The sequence below is a fragment of the Clavelina lepadiformis genome, chromosome 7, assembly GCF_947623445.1.
Source record: "Clavelina lepadiformis chromosome 7, kaClaLepa1.1, whole genome shotgun sequence".
Classification (NCBI taxonomy): Eukaryota; Metazoa; Chordata; class Ascidiacea; order Aplousobranchia; family Clavelinidae; genus Clavelina; species Clavelina lepadiformis.
Genome location: NC_135246.1, coordinates 4,370,989 through 4,395,407, shown reverse-complemented (window position 1 = coordinate 4,395,407; position 24,419 = coordinate 4,370,989). Strand labels below are relative to the sequence as shown.

At 38.0% G+C, this 24,419-nt stretch overlaps 3 protein-coding genes across 10 annotated transcripts in view; 1 reads left to right on the top strand and 2 right to left on the bottom strand.

The window, feature by feature from the left end:
• Positions 1–7,734, top strand: part of LOC143464722 (uncharacterized) — a 29,658-nt gene extending 21,924 nt beyond the window's left edge. For all 6 annotated transcript variants that reach the window (XM_076962661.1, XM_076962662.1, XM_076962663.1 and 3 more), the window contains 16 exons: positions 29–80; positions 210–343; positions 418–545; positions 717–873; positions 3,345–3,513; positions 3,684–3,792; positions 3,936–4,062; positions 4,313–4,513; positions 4,634–4,774; positions 4,919–5,089; positions 5,165–5,276; positions 5,362–5,594; positions 5,762–5,885; positions 5,998–6,113; positions 6,347–6,462; positions 6,594–7,734. In XM_076962661.1, coding sequence (XP_076818776.1) covers positions 29–80; positions 210–343; positions 418–545; positions 717–873; positions 3,345–3,513; positions 3,684–3,792; positions 3,936–4,062; positions 4,313–4,513; positions 4,634–4,774; positions 4,919–5,089; positions 5,165–5,276; positions 5,362–5,594; positions 5,762–5,885; positions 5,998–6,113; positions 6,347–6,462; positions 6,594–6,709 — 2,206 coding nt within the window. In that variant the 3' untranslated portion in view covers positions 6,710–7,734. The remainder of the gene's footprint in view (positions 1–28; positions 81–209; positions 344–417; positions 546–716; positions 874–3,344; positions 3,514–3,683; positions 3,793–3,935; positions 4,063–4,312; positions 4,514–4,633; positions 4,775–4,918; positions 5,090–5,164; positions 5,277–5,361; positions 5,595–5,761; positions 5,886–5,997; positions 6,114–6,346; positions 6,463–6,593) is intronic.
• A 300-nt stretch (positions 7,735–8,034) lies between these two features.
• LOC143464724 (long-chain-fatty-acid--CoA ligase 1-like) lies at positions 8,035–13,703 on the bottom strand. Its single transcript, XM_076962669.1, has 15 exons — positions 13,450–13,703; positions 13,169–13,327; positions 12,921–13,035; positions 12,722–12,789; positions 11,403–11,604; positions 11,025–11,233; positions 10,778–10,906; positions 10,606–10,709; positions 10,376–10,484; positions 10,163–10,290; positions 9,881–9,996; positions 9,540–9,808; positions 9,234–9,350; positions 8,898–9,104; positions 8,035–8,438 (listed from the first exon to the last, which is right to left on the bottom strand). Exons 2-15 carry the CDS (start codon positions 13,283–13,285, stop codon positions 8,301–8,303), a joined length of 2,028 nt encoding a protein of 675 aa, XP_076818784.1. The 5' UTR covers positions 13,286–13,327; positions 13,450–13,703; the 3' UTR covers positions 8,035–8,300.
• A 2,337-nt stretch (positions 13,704–16,040) lies between these two features.
• On the bottom strand, positions 16,041–23,952 carry LOC143464723 (long-chain-fatty-acid--CoA ligase 1-like). 3 transcript variants are annotated; one of them, XM_076962668.1, is made up of 15 exons: positions 23,829–23,952; positions 23,303–23,440; positions 20,022–20,133; positions 19,797–19,864; positions 19,462–19,663; positions 19,184–19,392; positions 18,939–19,067; positions 18,749–18,852; positions 18,454–18,562; positions 18,230–18,357; positions 17,799–17,914; positions 17,373–17,641; positions 17,092–17,208; positions 16,760–16,960; positions 16,041–16,494 (listed from the first exon to the last, which is right to left on the bottom strand). In XM_076962668.1, exons 3-15 carry the CDS (start codon positions 20,101–20,103, stop codon positions 16,357–16,359), a joined length of 1,872 nt encoding a protein of 623 aa, XP_076818783.1. In that variant the 5' UTR covers positions 20,104–20,133; positions 23,303–23,440; positions 23,829–23,952; the 3' UTR covers positions 16,041–16,356. The 3 variants fall into 3 exon arrangements, with proteins under 3 accessions (XP_076818783.1, XP_076818782.1, XP_076818781.1); XM_076962667.1 differs by lacking the exon at positions 23,829–23,952 and adding an exon at positions 23,594–23,726; XM_076962666.1 differs by lacking the exons at positions 23,303–23,440; positions 23,829–23,952 and adding an exon at positions 20,517–21,790.
• Positions 23,953–24,419: the final 467 nt, after the last annotated feature.

Sequence of the window (24,419 nt, the reverse complement as noted above, 5' to 3'; positions counted from 1 at the left end):
AAGTTTTCAAGTAAATTATTTTGGATAGGTCACCCTACCTGCGGCAGAAGAGTGTTCCAGACTGGTCTCATGGCTCAAAGGTGACATTTTTCTGACTTTGGCACAAATACAGTAAAATTCTCATGTGCCTTACTGAAACTTTACTAAATAAAACTGAAATAATCCAAAAAACCTGAAGTTTATCTTAATTTCTGGTTGTGTATATGCAGCTATCTTCTACTCTGCCTTCTACTTTGCCCAACACTTCACTATCTTCATCATTGAATGCATCATCTTCCAGCAGTGTTGCTTTGACATCACGAGCTCGCAATGCAAATTCCCTTCCCAGGCCATCTAGTGCCAGGTGTGTATTCAGCCATTATTATATTTGAAGCTGTTTTCTCCACATGGTTTTCTGTTTCTTTTTTATCTGGCCAGGCCAACCTTCAGTGTGCCTCCATACAGTAGTAACACCGAAACAAGAAAATCTAGAACACTTGAATGTCGAAGGATTCGACTTCCCTCGGAAGTCTCGGTTGGAATCAGAATAAGTGGTCCTGACAGAGGTATTAACCACAAAATACTGTTTTCAATGCTGTTTTTTGGTTTTAAAGCCTATTTTAAGCTGTTATTTGTTTGCTATAATTGATAACCATTTTATATTAATGAATGATAATACTTATTAGTTATATTATAGTATATGCATTATGCAGTTACGTTAGTCACTTCTTTTATAGGATCAGTAAGTTTGGGTTCAGATCGTAGCACACCAGTTCTTTCCCAAACATCACACTCTCCTGATCCAGTAGAGACAACAAGTCGATCAGCATCCCAGACTGATGCATCAGTCAGTTCTTTATCAGTTGCATCAACAGTATCCTCTAGGAGCAAAAAGTAAGCCATTTTATATCAACATATCTAACATCTTTCCATAAACTCTGATCGCCTGTGTAGAAATAATTTTGATAAACCTGTTACAAGTAGCAAGATGCACGACAATCAACATCGACGAGCAGTGTTGGTATTTTGGAGGTATTTTTGTGACAATGTGTAGTGAGCCAGTTCAGGAAACGACCATTCCACAATTTGATTGTGTCGGCTTTTTCCAATTGCTTTCTTTGAGTGGCTTTTTAGGTTTATTTGCAAAACTGTTTAACACCCTCAAGTGCTTGCTAACGTTCGCCATTTTGCTTTAAGTTAAAGTGAGGGACAAATCCAAAAACATCTTGATCTTATATGAAAGAACACTTCATTCATTCACTGAATAGTGTTGTAAATGAATTCACTGAATTCTGGTAAAATAGTTTTGAAAAATAATTATCAGAAAAAGAAAGTCGAGAAATTTGCCTTAATTGTGGCGTAGATCAAGGCTTTTGTGATGTCATAACTAATCACAAACATTCGCAAGTTTATAAATTTTTCTATACTTATTGTATAAAAAAGTGATTGAATGGTATCACGTATCTGTTACAGCTGTATAGATTGCTCTAACTGCCAATAGCTTGATAGGTGACAGCCTGTAGCCCAAACACGGCAACCAGTACGTACCGGTTTGACTGGTAACCTATGCGGTCCAAAGGGTACCGTGACATAATATTGGTCATAGGCTAAATTCGTATGACCAACATTTCTGCCTTCAGTTGACCACCCCCCCCAAGAAAAGCAAGAGCAGCAACATGTTGTTAAACAACTTGACTAACCTATGACATAACAAGAGCCTTCATCTTCGTCACGATGAAAGCCAAAAACTGAGACTTTTGCGATTTCTTTTGCCGATAACTATCTAACAACGAATTATTTTTCAAAAATATTTTTCGGGAATGTTCAGTTAATAGTGTTCTTTCGTATAAGATCAACTTGTTTTTGGACTTGCCCCTCACTGTAAGAACACTGCTTTAAATTCGTAAGTAGAAGAGCTTGACACAATTGAGGGTTTTTACGTTTTAGTTTAATTTTAAGAACACAGAAAATACGGTATTAGATAATTTTGACGTTTACCGGAACACTTAGTATTCGCTTTTTTCGGGACCGAAAAGAGCCTCACACTTCGTTTTTGGCTCAACATTAACCGAAATGTCGCAGCCTTTATGCCGCTTCGTTAAACCATGTTTTCCTTGCAGGAAACTTTCACCAGATACCATGGTGCTTTGGAACCTATTTATGAAATGTAAACTAATTTTATATTTATTATATGATATAACAATTAAAATCAGTGTCTTAATTTTACGGAACCTCAATTTAATTCAACTGTCTTAAGATTTCGGTTCAGCGTTAAACCTGTTTATGATGACGTTCTGTTTTTAACAACGAGCTGCATGAACAGTTTTGGAACGTTTTTTTTTTTGTTAATTTTGTTTGGTGGCTGTCATAACCAACTCAATCGCTGATAGGTTAGCATTAATATGCGTTGTTTTAACGACTTTTACGTCACCATACAAGATGTAACACTACTACGTTTAAATGTAAACCAAACCAATCGAAATATGCCTAGAAAAGATGTGAAAGACGTGTTGACAATTGTTACGTAATTACGCAATACTGATAACTGGTAAAAAAGTTACGGCCAGTAACAAAGTTACGACCGGTAACAAAGTTACGGCTGGAGTCTGCTTAGACGTGATTCCATCGTCGAAAATTGAAAGTGCCACAGACAGAGCATGCAGCAAATGAATCAATACATGCAACAATATAGAATCAATAGAAACAGGCAATTAACTAGGATGAGTGGACACCGACAAAGTACTTTTGTCGGACATGTAATTCGCAAAGGAAGTTTGGAAAATATTATGCTTCTGCAAAAGTTCCTGGAAGATGAGAACGAGGCAAATAGAGACTTAAGAGACTCCTTGAAATTTTAACATGGACGTAAATTAACCGACAAATGTCAAAGTCGAGAAGACATCTTGTTACCTGTAAGCCTAGATCGGGCACTAGACCAATAGAAAAAGGGGAGAGAGACAGCGCGTAATCACTTAATTTGCACTTACGTAACTAACAGCGTATCCTTTGCAGTAATATTCTGCTCTAATGGATAATACTGTAGCTGAAGACTGTGTTATCTATTTTAGAATAACTTTATTATGTCCATTTAGTATGTTGCTCATTCTCGAAAAGTAACGACTAAACTATTAGCCTATAAAATAGAATGGCCAGTAAACTAGCAAAAACTCTGAAATTTGTAATTAATCAACCTGCTTCATGTCTGTTGATTAATTTAGTTTCATTTGTCGCATACTATTTGGTTTAACCCAAGTACTTTTAGCAAAACTGTACCCGTATTAGCAGTACCAACCATAGTCACAAGTAAGACAACTTTTTCGTAAGAAATTCAATTCTCTTGCTAACATGTGTTTTTATATATAAAGACCACCTGTCTCGAATGATCCTCGTTATGTAACCATGGTCAAAGGTCCGGAGCCGATTGGTATATCAATAGTCAGTGGTGGTGAAAGTGGCGGTATATTTGTGTCGCGACTTACTGAACGTAGTATCGCCGCTAAAGCAGGCCTAGAATACGGTGATCAGTTGCTAGAGGTGAGATGCTTCTACCACATAGTTGCAAAAAAAACTGTTTGCTTTAAAACTTTTCACGCACTGGTTGCATTAATTGTGTTTATATGTTTCATGCATGCACCGTGCGCCTAACTTTGGCTATGTTTTCTTAAAGTAGTTTTTTGCAGGAAATAATATTTTGTATGTTGCAGTATAATGGCGTGAACCTGAGAAACGCAAAGGAAGAACAGGCACGTGTCATTATCAGTCAGACACAACCAGGAGACAATATAAAGTTGCTGGCTCAATATAATTTAGAAAGTGAGCTTACTCAATTATGTATCTTTGCTTTGAATGACAATAACTCTAATGACAAAAAAATAAAAGCCAAATAAACTGCAAAAATTTTCTAATGACTTAGCGTTTGTCAAAAGTCCTGATTGATTCATTTCCTTATTGTACAGAGTACAAGCAAAGTATCGAGAGCAATCTATCAGACACACTTGGAATTGCTCATCCAATCAGCACTCCCATTGTAAATGAAGAAAAAGAGGAACGCACCATCACTCCTGACGCTACTCCAAGGGCAAGGTCAGTTCAAGTTTATTGTTTTGTACTGGTTTTTGTGGTTACTACTCTCGCATTGATCAATTTTAAGAAACAACTTGACAAAAAAATGAAATTTATTCAAAAATATTTACCCTGCAACACTTCGTCTTTTAACCCATATTATAATATTGCATAATGAAATTAGACCTCAGTATTCTACGAATATTGACTAATTTGAAATAAATGCAAGTGTATGGTCGGTATGATTATTGAAACGCTACTATTTTTTCAGTCCTCACGTAGAAGAAACATTGCGAAGTCAGCGAATGACTGAACCACGCTATGTATTTCTAAGCGAGGGTTGCAATCACATAAAGTTAGCAGGAGGAAATTCATTTGGTATTTACGTGGCATCTGTCCAGTCAAATGAGGACACACTGACACCTAACGGAAGTGATCTGAGAATTGGCGACAAAATTCTTGAATTTAATAGGTGTTGTGACGTATTTACGTGGAAACTTGTTATTTTGAAACAGAACTATTGCAAATGAATTGAACGAAAAATTTTTGCCCAACATGATTTCAAGAGTTAATGAAATTTTCGCGTATTCAGCGTAATGTTTGATAACACGACGTTGGAGGGGGCATCGCTGCTTTTGTCTCGTGGAGTTGCCAGCTGTTCAATGCGCGTCATCTACGAACCAAACAAGTTCAAACAGATATATGGCTTACCCGGAGATCACTTTTTCGTCAGGTTGTTCTTACTTTTTCGGTTGTTGTTCTGTTCCTCATTAACTGTTGCACGTTGCAGGGAGACTTAAACGTATCGTAATTGTTGTATTATCATAACTACCTGACTGAACTCAACTTTTTCCTGTTGTCATAATCTTCAACACAGGGCTCTTTTTGACCATCCCGTAGACAAAGAAGGAGCCTTGCGTTTCGATCGAAATTCAATCCTTTTGATCGAAAACACGTACCCCGATTACGTCACAGGGCAGTGGATTGCCTGGTTAGTTGACGAGCAGGGTCTGAAATCCACCAAGGGTAGAATTCCTAGTAAAGTGACGTAAGTTATTAGATATTAATACTGCATAATTTAAGCGAAAAATATATTTTATTGTCCAAGACTTTATATTTTCAGGGTGGAAAAAGACCGAGAAAATTCTTCCCATCCTTTAGATGATGTTACATCTTTTACGGAGTTAAATTCTGGCAAACGTCTGAGTGGTTCAGGCAGAAGAAGTTTTTTTAAAGTATTTTAAATTGTTCACTTATGTTACAAGCAAAAGGAGTAAATTTGATGCATTCTTCTTGAAAAAACGTTAAACTTATTTCCAGCGAAAAAAGCCGCATCGAACTTCATCCAGGTCAAGCGGAGATGTTCGTCTTCCAAAATCTCTCTCAGAAACTTCAATAGAGACCGTGGCAGATGTATCGTCCGAACATCTTGGTGCCTACCAGGTGGTAGAGAAGCACTCGAGCGACACCCGGCGACCAGTGATTATATTTGGTCCTCATTCCTCGTTGGTTGTCGAACGACTAACAAGAGAACACACCCAACAATTTGTGAAGTAAGTAAACTTGTAAAGCTGTACTCTCAGAGCGTAATTTCCAAGGTAGTGGTAACGAAATTGAACATTTCAGCAAGGCCGTATTACTTAGCCTACCCAACATATTCTGGTTTTAGCCTAATGTTCATTTTATTGGTAATACCTATAAATTGTGATTTAACGCCTAGATGCTGCTTGGTGCCAGTGACAAACGTAGGCTCAACAATCCAGGGATCTGTTGTGGATACTTACACACAGAACGCTGAAAATCTGGCGCTTACTGGAGATGAATTGAAGAAAACAATGGCCCAGGTTGCTATATACGCTTATACAGCCACCCATTTTTCATTTATTTCCATTCAGCTACAGAGTGTGTTGTTATGCTTGTTTTTGTATGATTGGATGAGATACATTTGTCGCATAGCATCCTGACCGGCACGTTCTGCTTGAGTTATCAATCGACGCCGTAGATCGGCTTCATTCGATGAAGTTCTATCCAATCATTTTGTTTATCAAGTATACTTCTGCAAAGAAAGTCAAGTAAGCTCAAGATGATATTGTTGTTTTAAACCCAAGTTCAGTTCGTGTAATCGTAATTAATGCAACAGAGAGGCGTTTTGTATTGCAATGTTACAGAGACTATTTTTATTTCGTTTCACAAAACTTTGCCGTCAGATCTTTGCTAGTTGTACCCTAGCGAAAAATGAACGAAATTTCGATTTCATTTGTGCAATTTGTTTCTTTTTTAAATAAAATTTGCCTCGAAATGGCAGGGAAAGCCAGGACAAGACTCCAGGACGCGAGAAGATTACAATGAAAAGATGCAAAGAAATACTTGAAAGGACAAACTCAATAGAGCGCAGACTGATGTCCAAGTATTACGGTACCGGTAAGCAAAGCCTAAATAGTAGAATTCACGTCAATTTTTGGGGTTTTTAATAGATTTTTAGTGCGAGTTATGGAGCACAAACAATAAATACTAGTATTGCGCAAAATACCGTTTATATGTTTTTGTTTTAGTGACGATCAATGGCGGTACGGCCAGCATTGTAGCAAGCAAGGTTTCTAAGGTGGTTTCACATGAACATAACAAAGTGCTTTGGCTTCCAGCTAAATCCGAATTGCTTAATTATTGATGCTGCATCTTCGTGTAGCAACTGTTATCCCGTTTGCAATGCCAAGCTCACCATAAACGTTTGTCTGCGAAATTCCAAACTAGCACGTTCACGGAGTAGGCAATGGTTGACAATTGGCAATAGCAATACCGAGAGGTGTGCTTGTTCAGATTTCTGTCAGGCTTAATATGGGATTTCGATTGTCTTCGGTTGCATACAACCAAATTATTATCAATCGTAATGATTGCCTGTAACAGGTCTTGCTATGGGTGTCGGTGCGCCTATTGATAGCATCTCATAATTCGTGCACGTGCTAAGCTTGGGAAAGGTGATATTTTATTAATCTGTAATTGTTTTAACTTTATAGTTTATAATTCGTCGCCCGTCTGGAATAAGTAGTTGCACTTCTTGAGAACTGTTTCGTATGTCAGTTTATCTCATTTGGTTGTATTCGCCATTTAACATTTAACGAATGAAATCCTTCATCTGATTAAACCTTCACAAATTTTTCCTTTTTACCTCTCTTTAAATTGAACATTGTGATGTTTATAATAATTGTGGAGTACCGTCAAAGACACGCTAATACTGTCGCTACTAAATCACTCGCTGCAAAAATTATTTTTCACTACGCTTTTTATAAAGAATACCAGGCTGTCGTTGGGCTGCTTGTTGTTCTGAACGTGAAATGTATTGTGTTGGTCTTGCTGGTACATTGCGATTAAATATGGAATGGTGCTTCGTGTAACCGTCACTTTATGGAGATCGGTAAATGCACGGTTTTGTGCATTTTCAAGTAGGTACTATTTCTGTCATACGCACGTGATCATAATTTAAAGTTCGCGCAAATTGTGTTTATGAAATGGTGCTTATCCAATTTTAATGTTGTGCTGTTACTGCTCTCGTGTCAACTGTATCGAAAATTGTGCGCAAGCCTATTATTACTTTTTTCTTACCTTTTCGTAAATGTGTTTCTGTTGTTATCAGTGTTTTCTCTTTAGCGGCTAAAGCGCGATGTAAACATTACAAATTAAAACACTGTGCCTTTACGTCATCTACTTTCATCTACTTACCAGACCGAAGGTAACAAACGCTACATACTTTGGCCTGAAGTCCTTAACACAAGATTTGAAAACAATGAACTGACGCAAACACTTTATTAATATGTATAAATAATATGTTAATAGCTGAGTAATTTTGCATAAAGAGTACACATGAAATTTAGCGCCTCGACGCTTGATCGCAAAAGCCAACGGTGGACCACGCTTTGGCAAGACTAAGAACAAGAAAGAGGATTGATTGAACATTAATGCAAAAAGCGATCACATGTTGATGGCTACACAAGTCGCTGCCTGACGAATCATTTATTATTCAATTATTGATTAAATCTGGAAAATTGCTCTTGCATAGAACTAAAAATGATAACTTTACTGGGTGCTGAAAACAAATTGTGGGCCAAAGGCAACAATATACACACTGCAGTAGAAACATTTTCTGAGAGGTTAACTAACACTCAATCAACAAGTTAGTTTAAAGTACTGAAGGCAGTGTTAGCATAAGGTCCCATTTTTTATCTACAAAAGCAAATGTAAATGAAGCAAAGGAAATGTAGAGTTCAGTTTAGGTCTTTGTACATTTCAGCGATCTCTTCTTGATATCGTACATATATCTGTGGCCGTCGATTTTTTAAGGTCGGGGTGAGTAGTTCGCTTTCGATGGTGAACAATTCCGAAGATAAGTAAAGTTTTGCAGGCTGTAAGAGAATTATAGCATTCAAAATGCTTGGTCATGAGGGGGTTACACCAGCAAAATTTACGCCTGCAACTGCACATTTCGAAGTGATAGGTTACAACTTACAACAGAAAAGTTGCTTTAATTTCAAAACGATGGATGAATGAATGACATTTCAAACGCTGGTATAGGCGCGAATAATTTGATAATTGAGAACTTAAATGTCTTATTGCCCAAAGTATATTTCATACTTTAGGTTTGTATAAAAACAATTCCACTTTATTCGGTTTACTTCAAACGTAAGAAAGATTTTTTTAATACCACCAAAATTACTAACACAAAGTCCGTCAACTACTTCGTCCTATGGCCCAACAATCATATCACTGAAGATTACAGCACTATATTTCACTGTGTAATGTCACCGCAGCATATCAGGGGCAGGGCATTTTGCCAATGATTTATGATATTCAGCGAAACTCACCAATTCGAACGATTTTAAGCCTCTGAGCTTTCCAAAAGAACGCATGTCTTCCAGCACGAGCTTATTCACTTGTTCATTGCTGCAAAGATCTTCGTACTTGGCCCCGGAGCCAACCCCTTTTTCGGAACACCATTTTTCAAAACTCTCTGGATCAGGTACTGCCACTAACACAACGGCCGATTTCAGACTTTCTCCGTACAAGAAAACCTGATTAAAAAAAGAACAATTTAATGATAAACAATTTTAGATGTCCTGGACTAAACGTTCATGATCTCTCATGTGTATGAATAGTCTTTCTAGCATGTTTCAATTAACTGTTAGCTGTTTTGTAACTACTTGCGAAACAGCAGGACTTTCCAGAAGTATTCCTTCGATCTTTTCTGGCGCTATATATTCGCCCTGAGACAGCTTGAAGATATGCTTTTTACGATCAATAATTTTCAGTGAACCATTCTGAAAAGAAACATTAGCCTCTAGATAAACTACAATAAAACCAGAGAGCCTAAACAAAATACTTTCGTCATTGTTCTGGTTAGTGGAACACGAAATTAGTTGCCTGTTACAATACATATTTCAATTATAAAAATATAATAAAATCTATTATAAAAATTTTATGAGTTTAATATTTTGACGAAATGTTACCGGCAGCCACATTCCAACATCCCCAGTATGTAGCCATCCTTCCTCATCCAATGTCTCTTTTGTCTTTTCTTCATCTTTGTAATAACCAATAAAAACGTTCGGACCTTTAGCGCAAATTTCTCCTTTACCGTCTTTTGCGAAGTAATTTTTGTCGGGTACATCAACTAGCTTCACTAAATTACATAAAACTGGTCCCCCAACGCTGCCGGTGTTGTAATCACCGGGGCATGAAGCGCATATTCCGGAGGATGATTCTGTTTGTCCGTAAGCTAATTAACCAAAACAACATCTTTTTGTACCGGATTTAGTTATTGAATTACAAATTTACAACGTAGATTTACCTTCCGTAAATGGAATTCCAAGAGCACATCTCATAAAGTTGAGGATATCAGGAGAGACGGGAGCAGCTCCAGTGACACAAACTCGAAGTCTTCCCCCCAAGGTATTTTGGATTTTTCTGTAAATAGCAGGTGAAGCTTTATCGTCAAGAACGAAAAACCGTGTTTCCGTGGGAAATGGTACGCCGCGAATCGAAGCATCATTGTTTTTTAAAAATCATTACAAATAAAACGTTATTTACAGTTTTCAAACGAAATTTTCGAGGTTTAAGCGCACAAGTTTACTTGAAAACAATTTTGTCCCAAAAACTATTTTTTGTGGTAACTCCATTGCTAAGTTTTTCTGACTTGGATTTCACTGCACGGTTTAGAAGAAAACTCTTGATAAGTGATTGCGAAGCCCCAGCCCAAACCTAAAAATTAAAAACATTAAAATATGCTGTCATGTTTCGTAAATGTTTGCGCTTTCCCTCATTATTTTACCCACATTTCCATTACCTTGTCATAAATTCTGTTAATCAGCCTTGGTACCATCGCCATTACTGTTGGACGTAGTGCGATAATATCGTCAGTCAATAGTTTGATATCACCTTGAAAAAAACCAACTCTGTAACAAAAACAAAGCGGCCTGTAAAAACTTTCGATTTTTAAAATTCTATGATAACTATGTTTACAAAACACATATAACTTTAGCAATTCAAATTAACCGTTGCAAATAAATATTTTACCTCGCCCCTTCGTAATACATTGCAACAGCCATAAGTCGTTCGAAAACATGCGCGAGCGGCAAGTAAGAAATGTACACATCTTCGGAACTGAAGTTAATATAAGTCTGAAAAGATCGGAGTTTTAATGTCAAATTTTTTGAGCGGAAAGACCAACTGAAATCAATTTATTTACTTCTTCTCCTGCAGCCAATACTCCCGCATGATCAGCAATGACGTTAGCATGTGTGAGCATGACACCTTTAGGGAAACCCGTTGTACCACTGGTGTAGCAAATTGTGTGTAGATCGTCTGCAGATGGCGGCTGTAAAAATAAGTAACATTTATAAGCGCAACAATGATATAATAAACCATGCTAATTAAGAAATTATTAATGTGCAAATTATATAAAAAATAAAGTGGACAAATGTGTATTACCGTACCACAAAATCATGAGGTTCATCTTTTCCGATATTTTCCATTTCGTTAAATGTAAAAATCTTTACATCAGTTTCGACAGCAAGTCTTTTTACTTCATCATTGGGCTCTTCCATCATCACCAGGATTGCCAAACAGTAAGTTCCTTCTTTGCACGCATTTAACAACGTTTTCGCTTTTGAGTTGACGTCAATTACAATTAACTTGAGCCCACCTAAAAGAGGTTTATCGTGAGAAATTTTGTTGTTAAAAGTTTTTGGTTTGATTAGTGTTGTTCAAAAGCATTTCATCAAATCAATTTTCGTAAGTAAATCGCTATTTATAGACATTATAAAACCAGTAAACCGATAAACAAAATTTGAATTTCTGTAATTGACATTTACATTGCGTAATAATATACTGGACAGACTGTGGTCCCAATGTATCATACAACGGTACAATAACCATTGAATATGAGTTGCAAGCTTGTTCGGCGATTTTCCATTCAACACGGTTTTGTGCAAAAATCCCAACCAATTGAGAAGTATTTGCCTTGGCCCCTTTTGCAACTAAACCCGAACCAAAGTTCTTCGCACGGTCCAAGACCTGGCAAAGCAAATAGTTTTAAGGTGAGGGCAAGTGCTAAAACATATTGATCTTAAACCAAAAGAGAGTTATGCGTAAGCATTCCGACGAAAGAATCTTTCTTAATTTTATTTCACGTAATTATCAATAGCGAAACAGGTATTGTCGAAAATGTTTGGAAAATTTGACGCTATTTATGACAAAGGTGGTGTGCAATTATGTCACGATCAACATGTTTCATGGTTTGCATGGCGTTTGAATGTCTGGTATGTTACTGCAGTAGTGTATGGTAGGCTACTAACGTGTTTTAAATGGTTTACGACTTAGCAGGTAGACGGTGAGTCGTAGTGGTTTCAGGTGATGTTTATTTTCAGCTGATGCCAGCGGTGACAGTGCACGAGCTTAAAGTGAAGCAACGAGAATTCCTTTTCATACGGGGAAATCCGAGTACCAAGCCACGCAAGTTCCAACAGCCAAGAATGGACTCAGTGAGCTGTAGTTTAATATTTACCTTCAGTGAGGATAATTACACAAACTTTAAGTTGGGTTAGAGACCAAACCAACGCAAGATATTCCTGTTACGCACGTTTAAACATGTGTGTTGTATTTTTTCGCATGCCAGAGACGGGACATCCTATTCTTACTTGGTCCAAACAAAAGCGCCAGGCATTTCGCATTCTGACTTCGTAATTATATCAATCGTATGTCGTAATTTATGTTTTAAGCGGCAAATTTATGATTTTTGAAACACATTTTTAAGCAAAAAAGGGCAATATGTTTTAACACTCTCACTTTTAGACGTAAGCTTATCAAAGCGGGTATACTGTACTTGCACGTAAGTAGGTCACGCATCCCGTTGTTAATGATAGGCGGTTAAGTTTATAAATGGGCATGTAAACAGTTTATTTTTTCTATTTAGGATTTAACTAAAGTTATAATTAAATTTGAAGGAACATTTTGGATAAGTTTAGATTAATATGTTATAGCATTTAAGTTAGATGAGAAGTTGTGAAAACTGACTTCAAACGTATAATTTATTCCGGTAAAACAGTGACAGTTTAAAGAGCATTCGTTTGATTAAGTAACATTTTATAGCTTTAACTAAATGTTAATTAGCAATATTAGATAGATCACAAACCTCTCGGTACGTAAGCCATTTAAATGGTTCCTTTGGACCTGGCCTCCACCCTACACAAGGACGGCCGTCTGTGAATACAAATAATAAAATACTGTACTGATAGAACATCACAAAGAGCTAGAATTTACCCACACTAGTGACCGGTTGCATAGTCTAAGCGTTATTTAGTGCGACAGAACTGCTTATATTCCTTCATTACTCGATCGCTTAAGACCACGAAGAAAAACGTCGTGTAGTGTTCTGGTTTCTTTTTCCATGAATGCAATTGGTTGATCGGTCGTCAACATTGGTGAGCGTCGAATGCATTCACTACCCTGAAGGCAGAATAAGATAGTATTAGATTAGGTACCCTACAGTATGTACCATGGGCCATGCCATGTGAACAGAACTGTGATTATTATTGATATGAATTTCTGAAATCATGAACAAAACCTAATAAAATTTTACTTCGATGGTTACGCTTTGCTTTTTCGCCAGTTCATCCAACGGGATCGGTTCATAGCTTGGATTTGATCGCTCGTCTTCACTCTGGTCTAGCTTTTCTTCTTTTAGCTCGGGCGCCATGCTTAATTTTCACAACAATACCTGTGTCAGGCTATTTTACACCTGCGTAGTCTAAACAGATATTTAATTTAGTTTAAACAATCACCAGCGACGCATAAACACTCAACCGACTGCACTAGCTCCTTCATCAAACTACAACTTTGTCCGGTATCGTATTTACTTACATTTAATCTGAGCAAGTGAGTGCACTACGCCCTGAATTGTCATCACGAAATGTTGTAAGCGCTGTACATAATTTCTTTAACGCGTCACGAGGCATAAAAGACATCCTGCAGGCACGTTTAGTCAGGCAAAGCACGCAATTGAGCACTTCAATCAAAGCGCAGCATTTGGAGGAAATGATTTCAGTGTGGATGGACGCAGCGCAACGCAGCATTCAGCGCGTAACTTCTAACCTAATCTAAACGTTATGAACTTATGACTAAAACGGTAAGCCGACTACTTAACAGTGTTATATACCGTGCTGTTATACTCAATGGAATGAACCTTTTGCTTCGTTTCCTGCAACCAACGCTTGATATCAAACTAAACACCAAAATGAGCAAGTGTACAGTTAAAATGCTTGTCTGAAGAAATTTCCGGCACGTATTGCATAAAATACTATTTAAGACGTGAGTGACGCCTGCCGCGCTGTAGCTGACGTTCTTCGGTATGATGAACCAGCAATATTGAGGCGAAGCGAGCTGATGGAAAATGCATTTTATCTTTTGATCATAAGAATGTGAATAATCCCGTCACTCTTGACTGAGCCTGTGAAAAAGAAAAATTTTCTGCACCACAAGTTACAGCCTGTGTCCCTTCGTGCAGAAAGTAAGCTATTTTTACAAAGTCAATTTAATGTTTTACCACGATATGCTGTCGGCCTATAGCTCTTCTTAAATAGGCTTTAGTTAAAAGCTGTAGCGGTGTAGCCTATACAAAAAGTAAAATGAAAATGGAATAGCACATTAGCACATTAGCACATTAGCACATTAGCACATTAGCACATTAGCACATTAGCACATTAGCACAACCTCGTCTGAAGAAAAACTTTCAGTGGGTTCCCATTTCCAAAGTTGACAAACTAGAGATGCAGCGCGAAAAATTATGCTTTGATAGTCTGGGCAACAAACTTAAACAAATTTTTACAATTCTTATCACGAGAATTTGAACTATTTCAGTCTTCGGATCAAATGAGCGTCCTTAGTTAACACTAGAAAGACTCAAATTTTGATTTACCTATAACGACGGAGGGTGTCATTTTGACATTAGAGTCCAACAGTCTGTTTTGTTTACGTTTTTATTTAACATAACCACACATGAGTATACTTCATTTGCAGACTTTGCACAGACGCTGTATTACTGGCAGTGCATTTTCCACATAGGGAGTTTTCGCATTTGTGGCATCTGCCAACAGAGCGGTTCTTTTCGCCTTTTTGGTCTCTGACTTGGCAGTTTCGTGTTGGTGGTTGTTGATCTCCACTAGCAGCTGCTTCTTCTGTAGAGTGAGGCATTGAGGAACGTTTTATAGAGAGCATCCCAAGTTCTTCAGCCAAGATTTGCAGAAATATCCGTCTTGGAAGTTTTACATGATTGATTTCCTTTTACAGAACCCAACCGTTTATAATACAGCAAAGTTGTTTATTTCATCACATTTTCATTTTTGCACTTTCGTGTCTGTCCTCTCCAATAATTTACACAAATTTCCGCCTCTGATATTTGCTAAGCACAAATTAGTTTTAATTTAAACTTAAATTGGTCAAATGCATGAATTGTTTTTCCTTTCTTTGCTTGGAACTTGTTACATAAGCGCACACATTTGTTTTATGATGATAAATTTAGTATTATTTCGGCTGCTAATATCCGTGTTTTGATGTTAGAGAACATATCCCCTTCATCTTCCAACAGTGTAGTTGTTTCTGTTATTTTGGCTTTAAGTTTGTTAAACTTAGGAATAATTTTGTGGGTTTGGTGACCATGCGAACCTACTATCTTATGGCACAATTGTATTATAGCTAGCTATCTTGTATGTTTTAAGTCTTTGGGCCACTTTTTCCTGTTCGTTAATTGTTCGTGAGCATGTGTTTTATTCTGCTATAACTACAACGGTTAGCATCATAACTTTCGCTCCGCACAGTTAATGGCAAAAAATAAACTATACTAATGCAAACACCAAATATTGTACATTGAAACAGCAGTGTAAGAAATGACTGCCTTTTGTCGGGCCCTACACAGCCACAGCGCCTATAAAAATGGCACTGCACCTCTGGTATGTAGTAGACATTAGTTAAGTTAATCCATGCCTCCTTGGTCAAATATCTTTGGTTTGGCGTTTCCCAGAATGCAGTCTGACACAACTTGCATACACTTACATGTGAAGAATTTGCGTATAGCACATTTCAACATACTTTAATGTAGTGCCAGGTGAAGTAATTATGCTACCAAAAACAGAAACGTAGTTGTTTCACCGTTTCCTCTACTATACGTAAGCCACATATAAAAATCCGCCACGACATACATGCATGCTACTACATGACGCAAAAGTCTACTTACTCTACTACGTCGTAATGTTAGCAAAAATAAAGCGTCATAGCATATGCGTAAATGAGATCTACGCACAGGATGTTGAGTCTGATGTCACAGGCGCGTAATAACGATGTACCTTATTATTTAATGTCTACAGTCATGATGTCATGATATTTCCGATTTATTGCGTATGACCAGCAATCATGGTGACCAATAAGCTTACTATTAACTAATAAACAGCAACACTCAATTGTTTTAGAAGTTTAATTTATTACTATTAATTTCGCTACTAAGTAAATCGGTCAAACTTACGCAAAATCCACAAAACATCGAAAAAGTACAACCGGCAAATCAATTTCAACGGCGAGCAATTGCAAACTATTAAGATTTACGCAGAGAGCTTTACACTGTACATGTCGTGGTAACAAAGATAAAGATGTCGGCAATAGATAAAGTAAGATTAGCAAGTGTAAATAATTCAAACCCATGGTTCGTATAATAATAATCAACGCAAAAATTGGGCCATCGGTCATATTCGGACATATGTCACCAAGGTAACATTAATTTCAGTCCAGGCCCTCATACATTTGGACTATCTCCTCTTCGTATCTCTTGTAAAGCTGAGGTCGTCTTGACTTAAATGTAGGTGTCAGTAAATCGTTCTCCACGGTGAACATTTCGGTCGAAAGGTGGATTTTCTTCGGCTAAAAATAAACCACTAACGTGTTACATAAACGCATAAAGCTGTGTTAAATTAAGGTATTTTCGTGCCGCGTACACTAGTAACGAGTAACCAATGTTTATCAGAAATTTAACAGTTTGTTCGTTTTAAAACATTCGCCATTACATGATCTTGCGCGTCAATAAAGCAGAAGTATTTCGCCAATCACAAGCTAGTTTTCACTGTGAAAAAGACAGAGGCTCTAAGACGTATCCACATTGTTATAAACTGTATCTAGCCATACTAACAAGCTCAAAAGAATGAAGACCACGTTTCTTGCCAACGGCACACAAGTCGTCCAAGATCAATTTTTTCACTTTTTCCTTAGTACAGAGTTCTTCGTATGATCCTTTAACGCCTTTTCCGGAGCACCACATCACCAACATTTCGGGATCAGGTATCACGATCGCAACAAGCGAAGCCTTCAAACTTTCACCGTGAAGAAAAACCTATTAATTACCACACGTTTCACTACAACGAGTCTGTTCTGCACAAAGAAAAATTACCACTTCCCACACATTTTACAAAACAGATTCCGAAGTTCCTGTTGAAGTAATTTACATAAACAAGCATTTTTAACCTGAGCAACGGAAGGACTTTGGACAAGGATACCTTCCACTTTCTCAGGGGCGATATATTCTCCTTGGGCTAACTTGAATATGTGCTTTTTGCGGTCGATAATTTTCAAAGCTCCATTCTGAGTATAAAAGTATTTGCTTAAGTCGAAACCAACAAAAACGATTACAACAAGCGGGAGTTATGTAAAACAGTGGTTAAGGTTTCACAATAGCTTAACGCTCTAGGATTGCGTAACATACGTTTGCCAGTATTGCGAAAAACACACAAAACTGAAATGATTACCGGTAACCACATTCCAACATCTCCAGTATGAAGCCATCCATCTTCGTCAACAGCTTCTTTGGTTTTGACCTCATCTTTATAATAACCTTTGAATACGTTGGTTCCTTTTGCACACACTTCGCCTTTGCCGTCTTTGGCAAAGTAATTTTTTTCAGGTACATCGACCAACTTAACAATGTTGCAAGCGACGACCGTTCCAACACTGCCAGACATATAGTCCCCGGGTACGGTGATACTGATGGGCGCTGTGGTCTCTGTCTGTCCGTAGCCTGCAATGATGGTAGCCAGGGTATACAAAACTGTTTTCCGTTGCTGTTTCGCAGCAAATGGCTGATATTTTATCAAGTGCACAAAGATGCATCTGCACGTTATACAACCACTGCGCTGGTTAAAGTGTAGACACTGCTTTGAACAGGTTGCACTAACCTTCCATAAAAGGAACACCCAATGCTGCACGCATAAAGCTGATGACTTCTAGGGATACGGGAGCCGCTCCGGTGATGCAAATTCGAAGTCTTCCTCCGAGCATATCTTGAATTTTCCTGTAAATGTACTTCATTGTCCAACAGCATGGAAACAGCAAAAAACATAAATATATTCACATTTTTTCTTCACTCGTACCAGCCTTACAAAAACAACCTGAGATTCAGCAACTGCAAGATAGGTAGCAAGTAAAAACATGGCAAAAAAAATTCGCATAGCTCAGACAATGAATGACCAATAATAACCTTTGAATGCTGTTCCGCATGACAGTGTTACTAGCGGTCACAATCCACATGACCAAGCAGCGAAATCGTGACAAAAAATTTGCAACATACATGGGTCTTTTTTTTTATCAGGGGATTCAAGACACTTACCTGAACACAAGTTTGTCCCATATCGTGTCTTTAGTTACGATGCCTTGTTGAAGTTTTGAAACCTTGGCTTTGACAGCTTGAGTTAACAAGAATTTCTTAATCGTGGACTGTGAAGCGCCCGCCCAAATCTAGCAAGATGTGTGTTTTCATTATCACCATCTTATCAATTTTAAGTGAATGATTAATGGCGTGGTTAGCATGAACTTGATGCAAATCAAGCATACCTTGTCGTACACCCGATTGATCAACCTCGGCACCATTGGAAATATGGTTGGCCGTAAGGTTTTGACGTCATCAAGTAACAGCTTTATGTCGCCTTGAAAGAATCCAACGCTAAATGACATACAGGTGTTACTTTCGTAATTTTATGAGTAGCCTATTCAGTAATACTAATAACATAGTGGTAAGCAAAATAATCAGTATACACAATTTACATACAGTACTGAATAATACGGTTCAAATTTATGTTAATCTGTGCATATATAGTGGTCTTTCAATAACGCATTAACGATTTCATACCTTGCACCAGCGAACAAGACCTGAGCTTGTACAATGCGTTCAAACATGTGGGCAAGAGGTAGATATGATATGTGAACGTCGGTAGCGGATACGTTAAGAAACGACTGAAAATTGATATAAGAACAAAATATTCAGCACACAGGCTCGTTAAAAACGCAATGCACTGCCAATGACGAGAGCGGAAACTTACATCTTTTCCTATGCAGAAGACCCCAGCAAGTGTAGCAACTACGTTCTCGTGCGTTAGCATAACTCCTTTAGGCAAGCCTGTTGTGCCGCTGGTGTAACATATTGTGTGCAAATCGTCCGCCGTTGGTGGCTATTAAGCAGGTGTATTAACAATTTTAGAAGAAATTTTAAAGCCTAAAAATTTCTTTGTATGAACATTACTAATTAAAGGATTGATTTATGCATAGAACATCACCGGTTACTCACAACAAAATCTTGTTTTTCTGTTTTTCCGATTTCTTCCAATCTATCAAAAGTAATCACTTTCACAGAAACTTCCTTGCTCAAAGACGCAACTTGATCGTTAGGAGTTTCCATAATAATGAGAACGTCGAACTTATACTTATTATCCTTCACGCCGTTTAGAAGAACGTTCGCCTTTGTGTTGGTGTCGACGACTAAAAACTTCAAATCGCCTGGAAAACAGAAACACAAGGTAAATATGTGAGTAACTAGCACTTAAGCATAAATAGCAGCATACTTACATTGGTTAATCACATGCTGAATACTCTGAGGTCCAAGAGTATCATAGAGTGGCACCACCACCATTGAATAGGAATTACAGGCTTGCTCGGCAATCTTCCAGTCAATGCAGTTTTGAGAGAAGATGCCGATAAGTTGAGTCGGCTTCGTTTCTGCGCCTTCCGCAATCAACCCCGAGCCAAAATTTTGTGCTCTGTCCAATACCTGGGCCAAAATGTCATGTAATTAACCACGCAAAAGAACCAGTACTGTCATAATCAACTAAGCTAGGCACTGGCAAGTTATACATCCAGAATATACGATATCAATTGTTTATAAGCAAAGCCAACACACCAACCTGTTGATAGCTGAGCCACTTGAATGGCTGACCAGGTCCAGGACGCCATCCCAGACAGTTGCCATTGTCTGTAACGCAAAAAGATCAAGATAAAAGTGTACGGACTGTACGCGATGCAGGCATTCTTACAAAAGTAATCAGTACAGCGTGCAGCCAGTCGTTAACGCCTGCGGCTGTGTTTGGTCTCGATAGCGTCACAAAATTTACTCAACGAAGCTTGCTTACTTGATTCCCTCAGACCACGCAGGAATATATCGTGCATAGTTCGAGTGTCCGCTTCCAAGTATTTTACCGGCTCATCAAGCATGAGTGGCGAAGCGCGCACATTGTCGTCTCCCTGTACGAGAATAGAAGAGCTACAACAGTGTGCATATGGTGATGCATTCAGCGTGGGTTATGCTGATAATTTGATAAACGTTACAAAAATCTTTCGCTGCAGTTATTGGAAAAACCTATTTTTCTCGTACCTAACTTAACTTTTGTGCTGTTTCGCACAAAAGATACCCAATTAAGTTAACTATTGAGTTAACATCACGCTTTTTTATGGTATGGTGATGAACAATACGTGATTTATTATTCGCTGTCAATCGGTTTGATTACCAGTCACCATCTGTTATGAACAATTGCTGTACTAGAAAACTGTACCATGTACAAATATCATGAGCTTTATACACAAATAGTGGAGTTTAAGTAACGGAATACGGTCAAGCGAGCACTTACACGGTAAGTCACTGACTGGCGATTTACAATATCCGCAATTAACATAGGTTTGTACTGTTGTGACTCCACAGTATTGACTGGTTCATTGTCGAGATTTTTTTCGCTCTTTAGACCTTGGGAGGGATGATCTAATTCTAAGCCATTTTGTTCCGGCGCTATCTCACTCGATGTTTCTTCGCCCTTCATTTGATCTGAGACTTCAATGACCACTTGATCAGTCATGTTTATAACAATGTCTATCAAAATTAAGCTATATGCCTGCAGAAAACACTTGAATGTCAAACTACATACATATCTTGTACTGCAACGTAACACTGCCCTTATAAAACTGGAAGTGTCGTGACAGAAGCCAAATGCAGTTTGATGACATATCTTTAAATCCTGCTGTCTCCACCGACGTACTTACCACAGACGAAATAGCACGTGACCACGCGGAAATCATGATTTTTCATCTGTAGTGAAACATTCCGCGTAATTTTGTGATGGGTCACGCGTGTTACTCAAGCCTAAACGTGCAATGACGTAATCCGAATCTGTTGTTAAGCTTCATAATAAGTCGGCATATGACTGAGCAGCAATTACTTGCGGACAACGCTAGCTGGCCTGTTGTCTGTGACACCGTTGAACTGACAAAACCGGACCATAGTTTGTTGTGTGGAACTTCGCGAACGTTTATCCACTGAAATACACCACACTGAGTTCGTTACCCTAAATACAAAAGCGCCACTAATGGAGAATGATTTCCCAAGTATTTCACACGACAAACAAAACGCGGTGTCGCCCTGGACAATACAAAGAGTTAACACGGCGAACAAAAATAAACAAGAGCAACGCCAATTTAAGGGAAAATTGTTTCGCCTGAAGGTGCACCACTTACCTTTGCGCGATTACTCTAGGTTTGACCATAGAATTGTAAACGGAAAATGCATTCTTGTAGTGAGGTTGCTCACGCCGCGATTTTATATGCACAGAAACTTTTAAACTAACGGTATTTTTGACCCACCGAATCATCCAATAATTTGGAAAGAGTTAAGGAGGATTTCAAATACCATGCGCTTGCGACGATACCAACTAAGGCAGACAAGTTCATAACCAAACATTTACTTCCACATGAAACGCTGACCGCGTCCTACTTCAGAACAAACATGCACCTCAACTCAGTTGCAAGCTTTCTTTTGAATGCCTAACATTGGGTCGCCCAAATACAGAAACAATTTTATTCGCTTCCCTTGTCTTGATCATTTTTATTTTTGATTTCAACAAGCGGGTGCGTCATCAAACTTGCAAAACTGTGAAAAAAGTCTTAAAAAATAATACGTGGGCTATTTAGCTTGACCAGGGCTGTTACTTGAATTGGTGGGTAAACAACAAATATATTCAAAGAATATTTATCATCTTTAACATATCTAAGTTGGAAGTTGGAGTAAAGTTAGTAAGTCAAAATTTAACACAACTAACTAAATTTTGACAACACACAAAGTGCTTACTTAATTCAGCAACCAACCAACCGTAAACAACCCTTCGGAAAACAATGACATCAAAGAATATCAGAAAATAAGACATAAATCCCAAGGTCAAGAAAATACCTGCACGCTCGTACAAAGGACCGAATGAGAATATCAACGTAACAAACCCCAGTATATAAATATTCTGAAATTTGTGTGTCTTTCTGTAATGACCCAAGTCGTTTCACTTTGCTGTTTCTCAGAAACTATTACATAATTTTCGCATCGTCTTAACCAAGGGTAAAAAAATACTTTCAGCAACAAGCCCTATCATATACTTGCACTTAACAATAACTAACGGCGCTTGCCTAGAGTTAAGCTGTTGCTCGGACTATTACTGCTTGTGCAGTTGTGCACCAAGACTGCAGCGTTCGTATACGCCTATCTATTCAATAGAATGTATTTCACTGCTAAATTCCAACAACAATACCTGTCTGTCAGGGTTGATCGAGGATACCTGAATGGATCCAGTGAAGCGAAGCGCTTTAAAACCGATTCAGACTTTAGTTAAATCTCATGTTTCGAACAGCAAATCGTCCAATTCCAAAAGGGAGTGTTAAGTCTTGTCATAAAATGTCTTCACGTTAATACATGAGTACATAAGAAAAGAAAGAGTACGCGCAAGGGAGACGTTAGTTGGCGATTCTTCCCATGCAAACACGTGCATCTACTACAGACATTCCCCTTTCACTACAAAACGCTTGGAAATTATGCTCCACGGTTGAAGTCATACCGATTTTGTCACGCTGTATATAATACTTGGATGCAGCTTCGCGCAAAACTAAGTTGTTCATTTTCAATGAACAATGATTTCCAAGCTTTATCGTACCGTGATCCCTTCTGAGCAACACAAATACCCGATCCAACCTAATAGACCTCGACACATTTCGATTATAACATAGGTAAAACACAATCGAGTAGGCCGTAGGGTAAACGCAATACGAGTGTGACTATTTCACCGTAAGTAAATCACGCAGCCTGTTCTTAAAGTTAAAGTTAGATTAGACGGTAGATTTAGGTTAAGTTTAGTTTACCATGTTATAACATTTAAGTTAGTATAACAAGAAAATGTGAAAATAGTTTTGAACCCAAGATTTTTCCGGTGAAATATTGGCAGCCAATAGGAAAGCATGTATAGATAATGATACTGTAAAGCTTTTTAAGGTGGTGACTATTTTACCGTAAGTAGGTCACGCAGACCACGGTTTAGGTTAGGAGAGTGGGTAATATGCAAAAAGTTGATTTTAAAAGTCGTCACAATCAATTGCGAAGAGCACAAACCTCATAGGTGATTTTAACACTTTGGTTTTCTAAATCTATTGGGTGATCCTGTTTAGACTTTTCGTTTTTATTTTTCGTTAACCAGATCAAAGCAGCCACAGCAATCGCTCCGATGCCGGCCCACGACGAAGTAGTCAGCTGTTAAAAGTGAAAACAAGGAATATTTCGATATCACAGATCAAAATTCACGTACAATGTTTACTGATTGCCACATATTTTAAATGGGTGATGACGCTTAAATCTATCTTAAATTAAAATATTTCACTGTAAAACTCAGAAAAGAAACATTACCTGCTGCAGATATTGTGAGTAAGTAGAAACATACGCGGTTAAGCTACTCATATTTCCAAGATGTAATTACTTGACCGTACAAACAGGCAAAACCAGCACCAATTCTTTAAAACAACCTAAATATTGCCTACCACTACAATTAATAATTATTCGTTACGTAGTCATAACCGACGTACCAAACTAGTCGTCAGTAATGTTATGCCAACACATATAACCATTCAAACATCCTACTTACTGTGGCACATTCAGTACGCGACGATAGTATCCCATCTTCACTCAAGGCTTTCGACGTATAACTACACTATATGCTGTTAGCGCGTGGACTTTGTACGACAGCTGAAAACTGATTTTTTAACAGCTTAGTCATAATTTGCCATCTAGTTGCGGGTCGGATTGCGAATATGGCACTTCGGGCACCTTTTTGAGTGGCTATAGACAGGTTCTGTGCTTTGTTTTGCCTTCTTTAGCATCGACCGAAAAACTCACTCTTTGTGCCAATCATTCACAACCAAGTCATAAAAAATTCTTTAATGAAAAAGCCTGTCAATAATATATTAAAAAAAACCTTGCATGTTTAAAGCTGTTTCCCCAGTTGTTTGTTAGCTTACACTTACAGGAAAGTTATAACACAGTTACGTTATCCTAACCTGCACCTATATTTTCGATGTTATCTTCAATTCGGTATGGGGATACAATTCATCTCCAGTACCTACACTTCAACCGCTTCCTACCACTACGTAAAACGGTCAATTCCAATCAGATTATGGGACGCGATCTTATTTGAAAGGAAGGAACTCGATCCACCTCCTTTACAATCTTCCAGTCA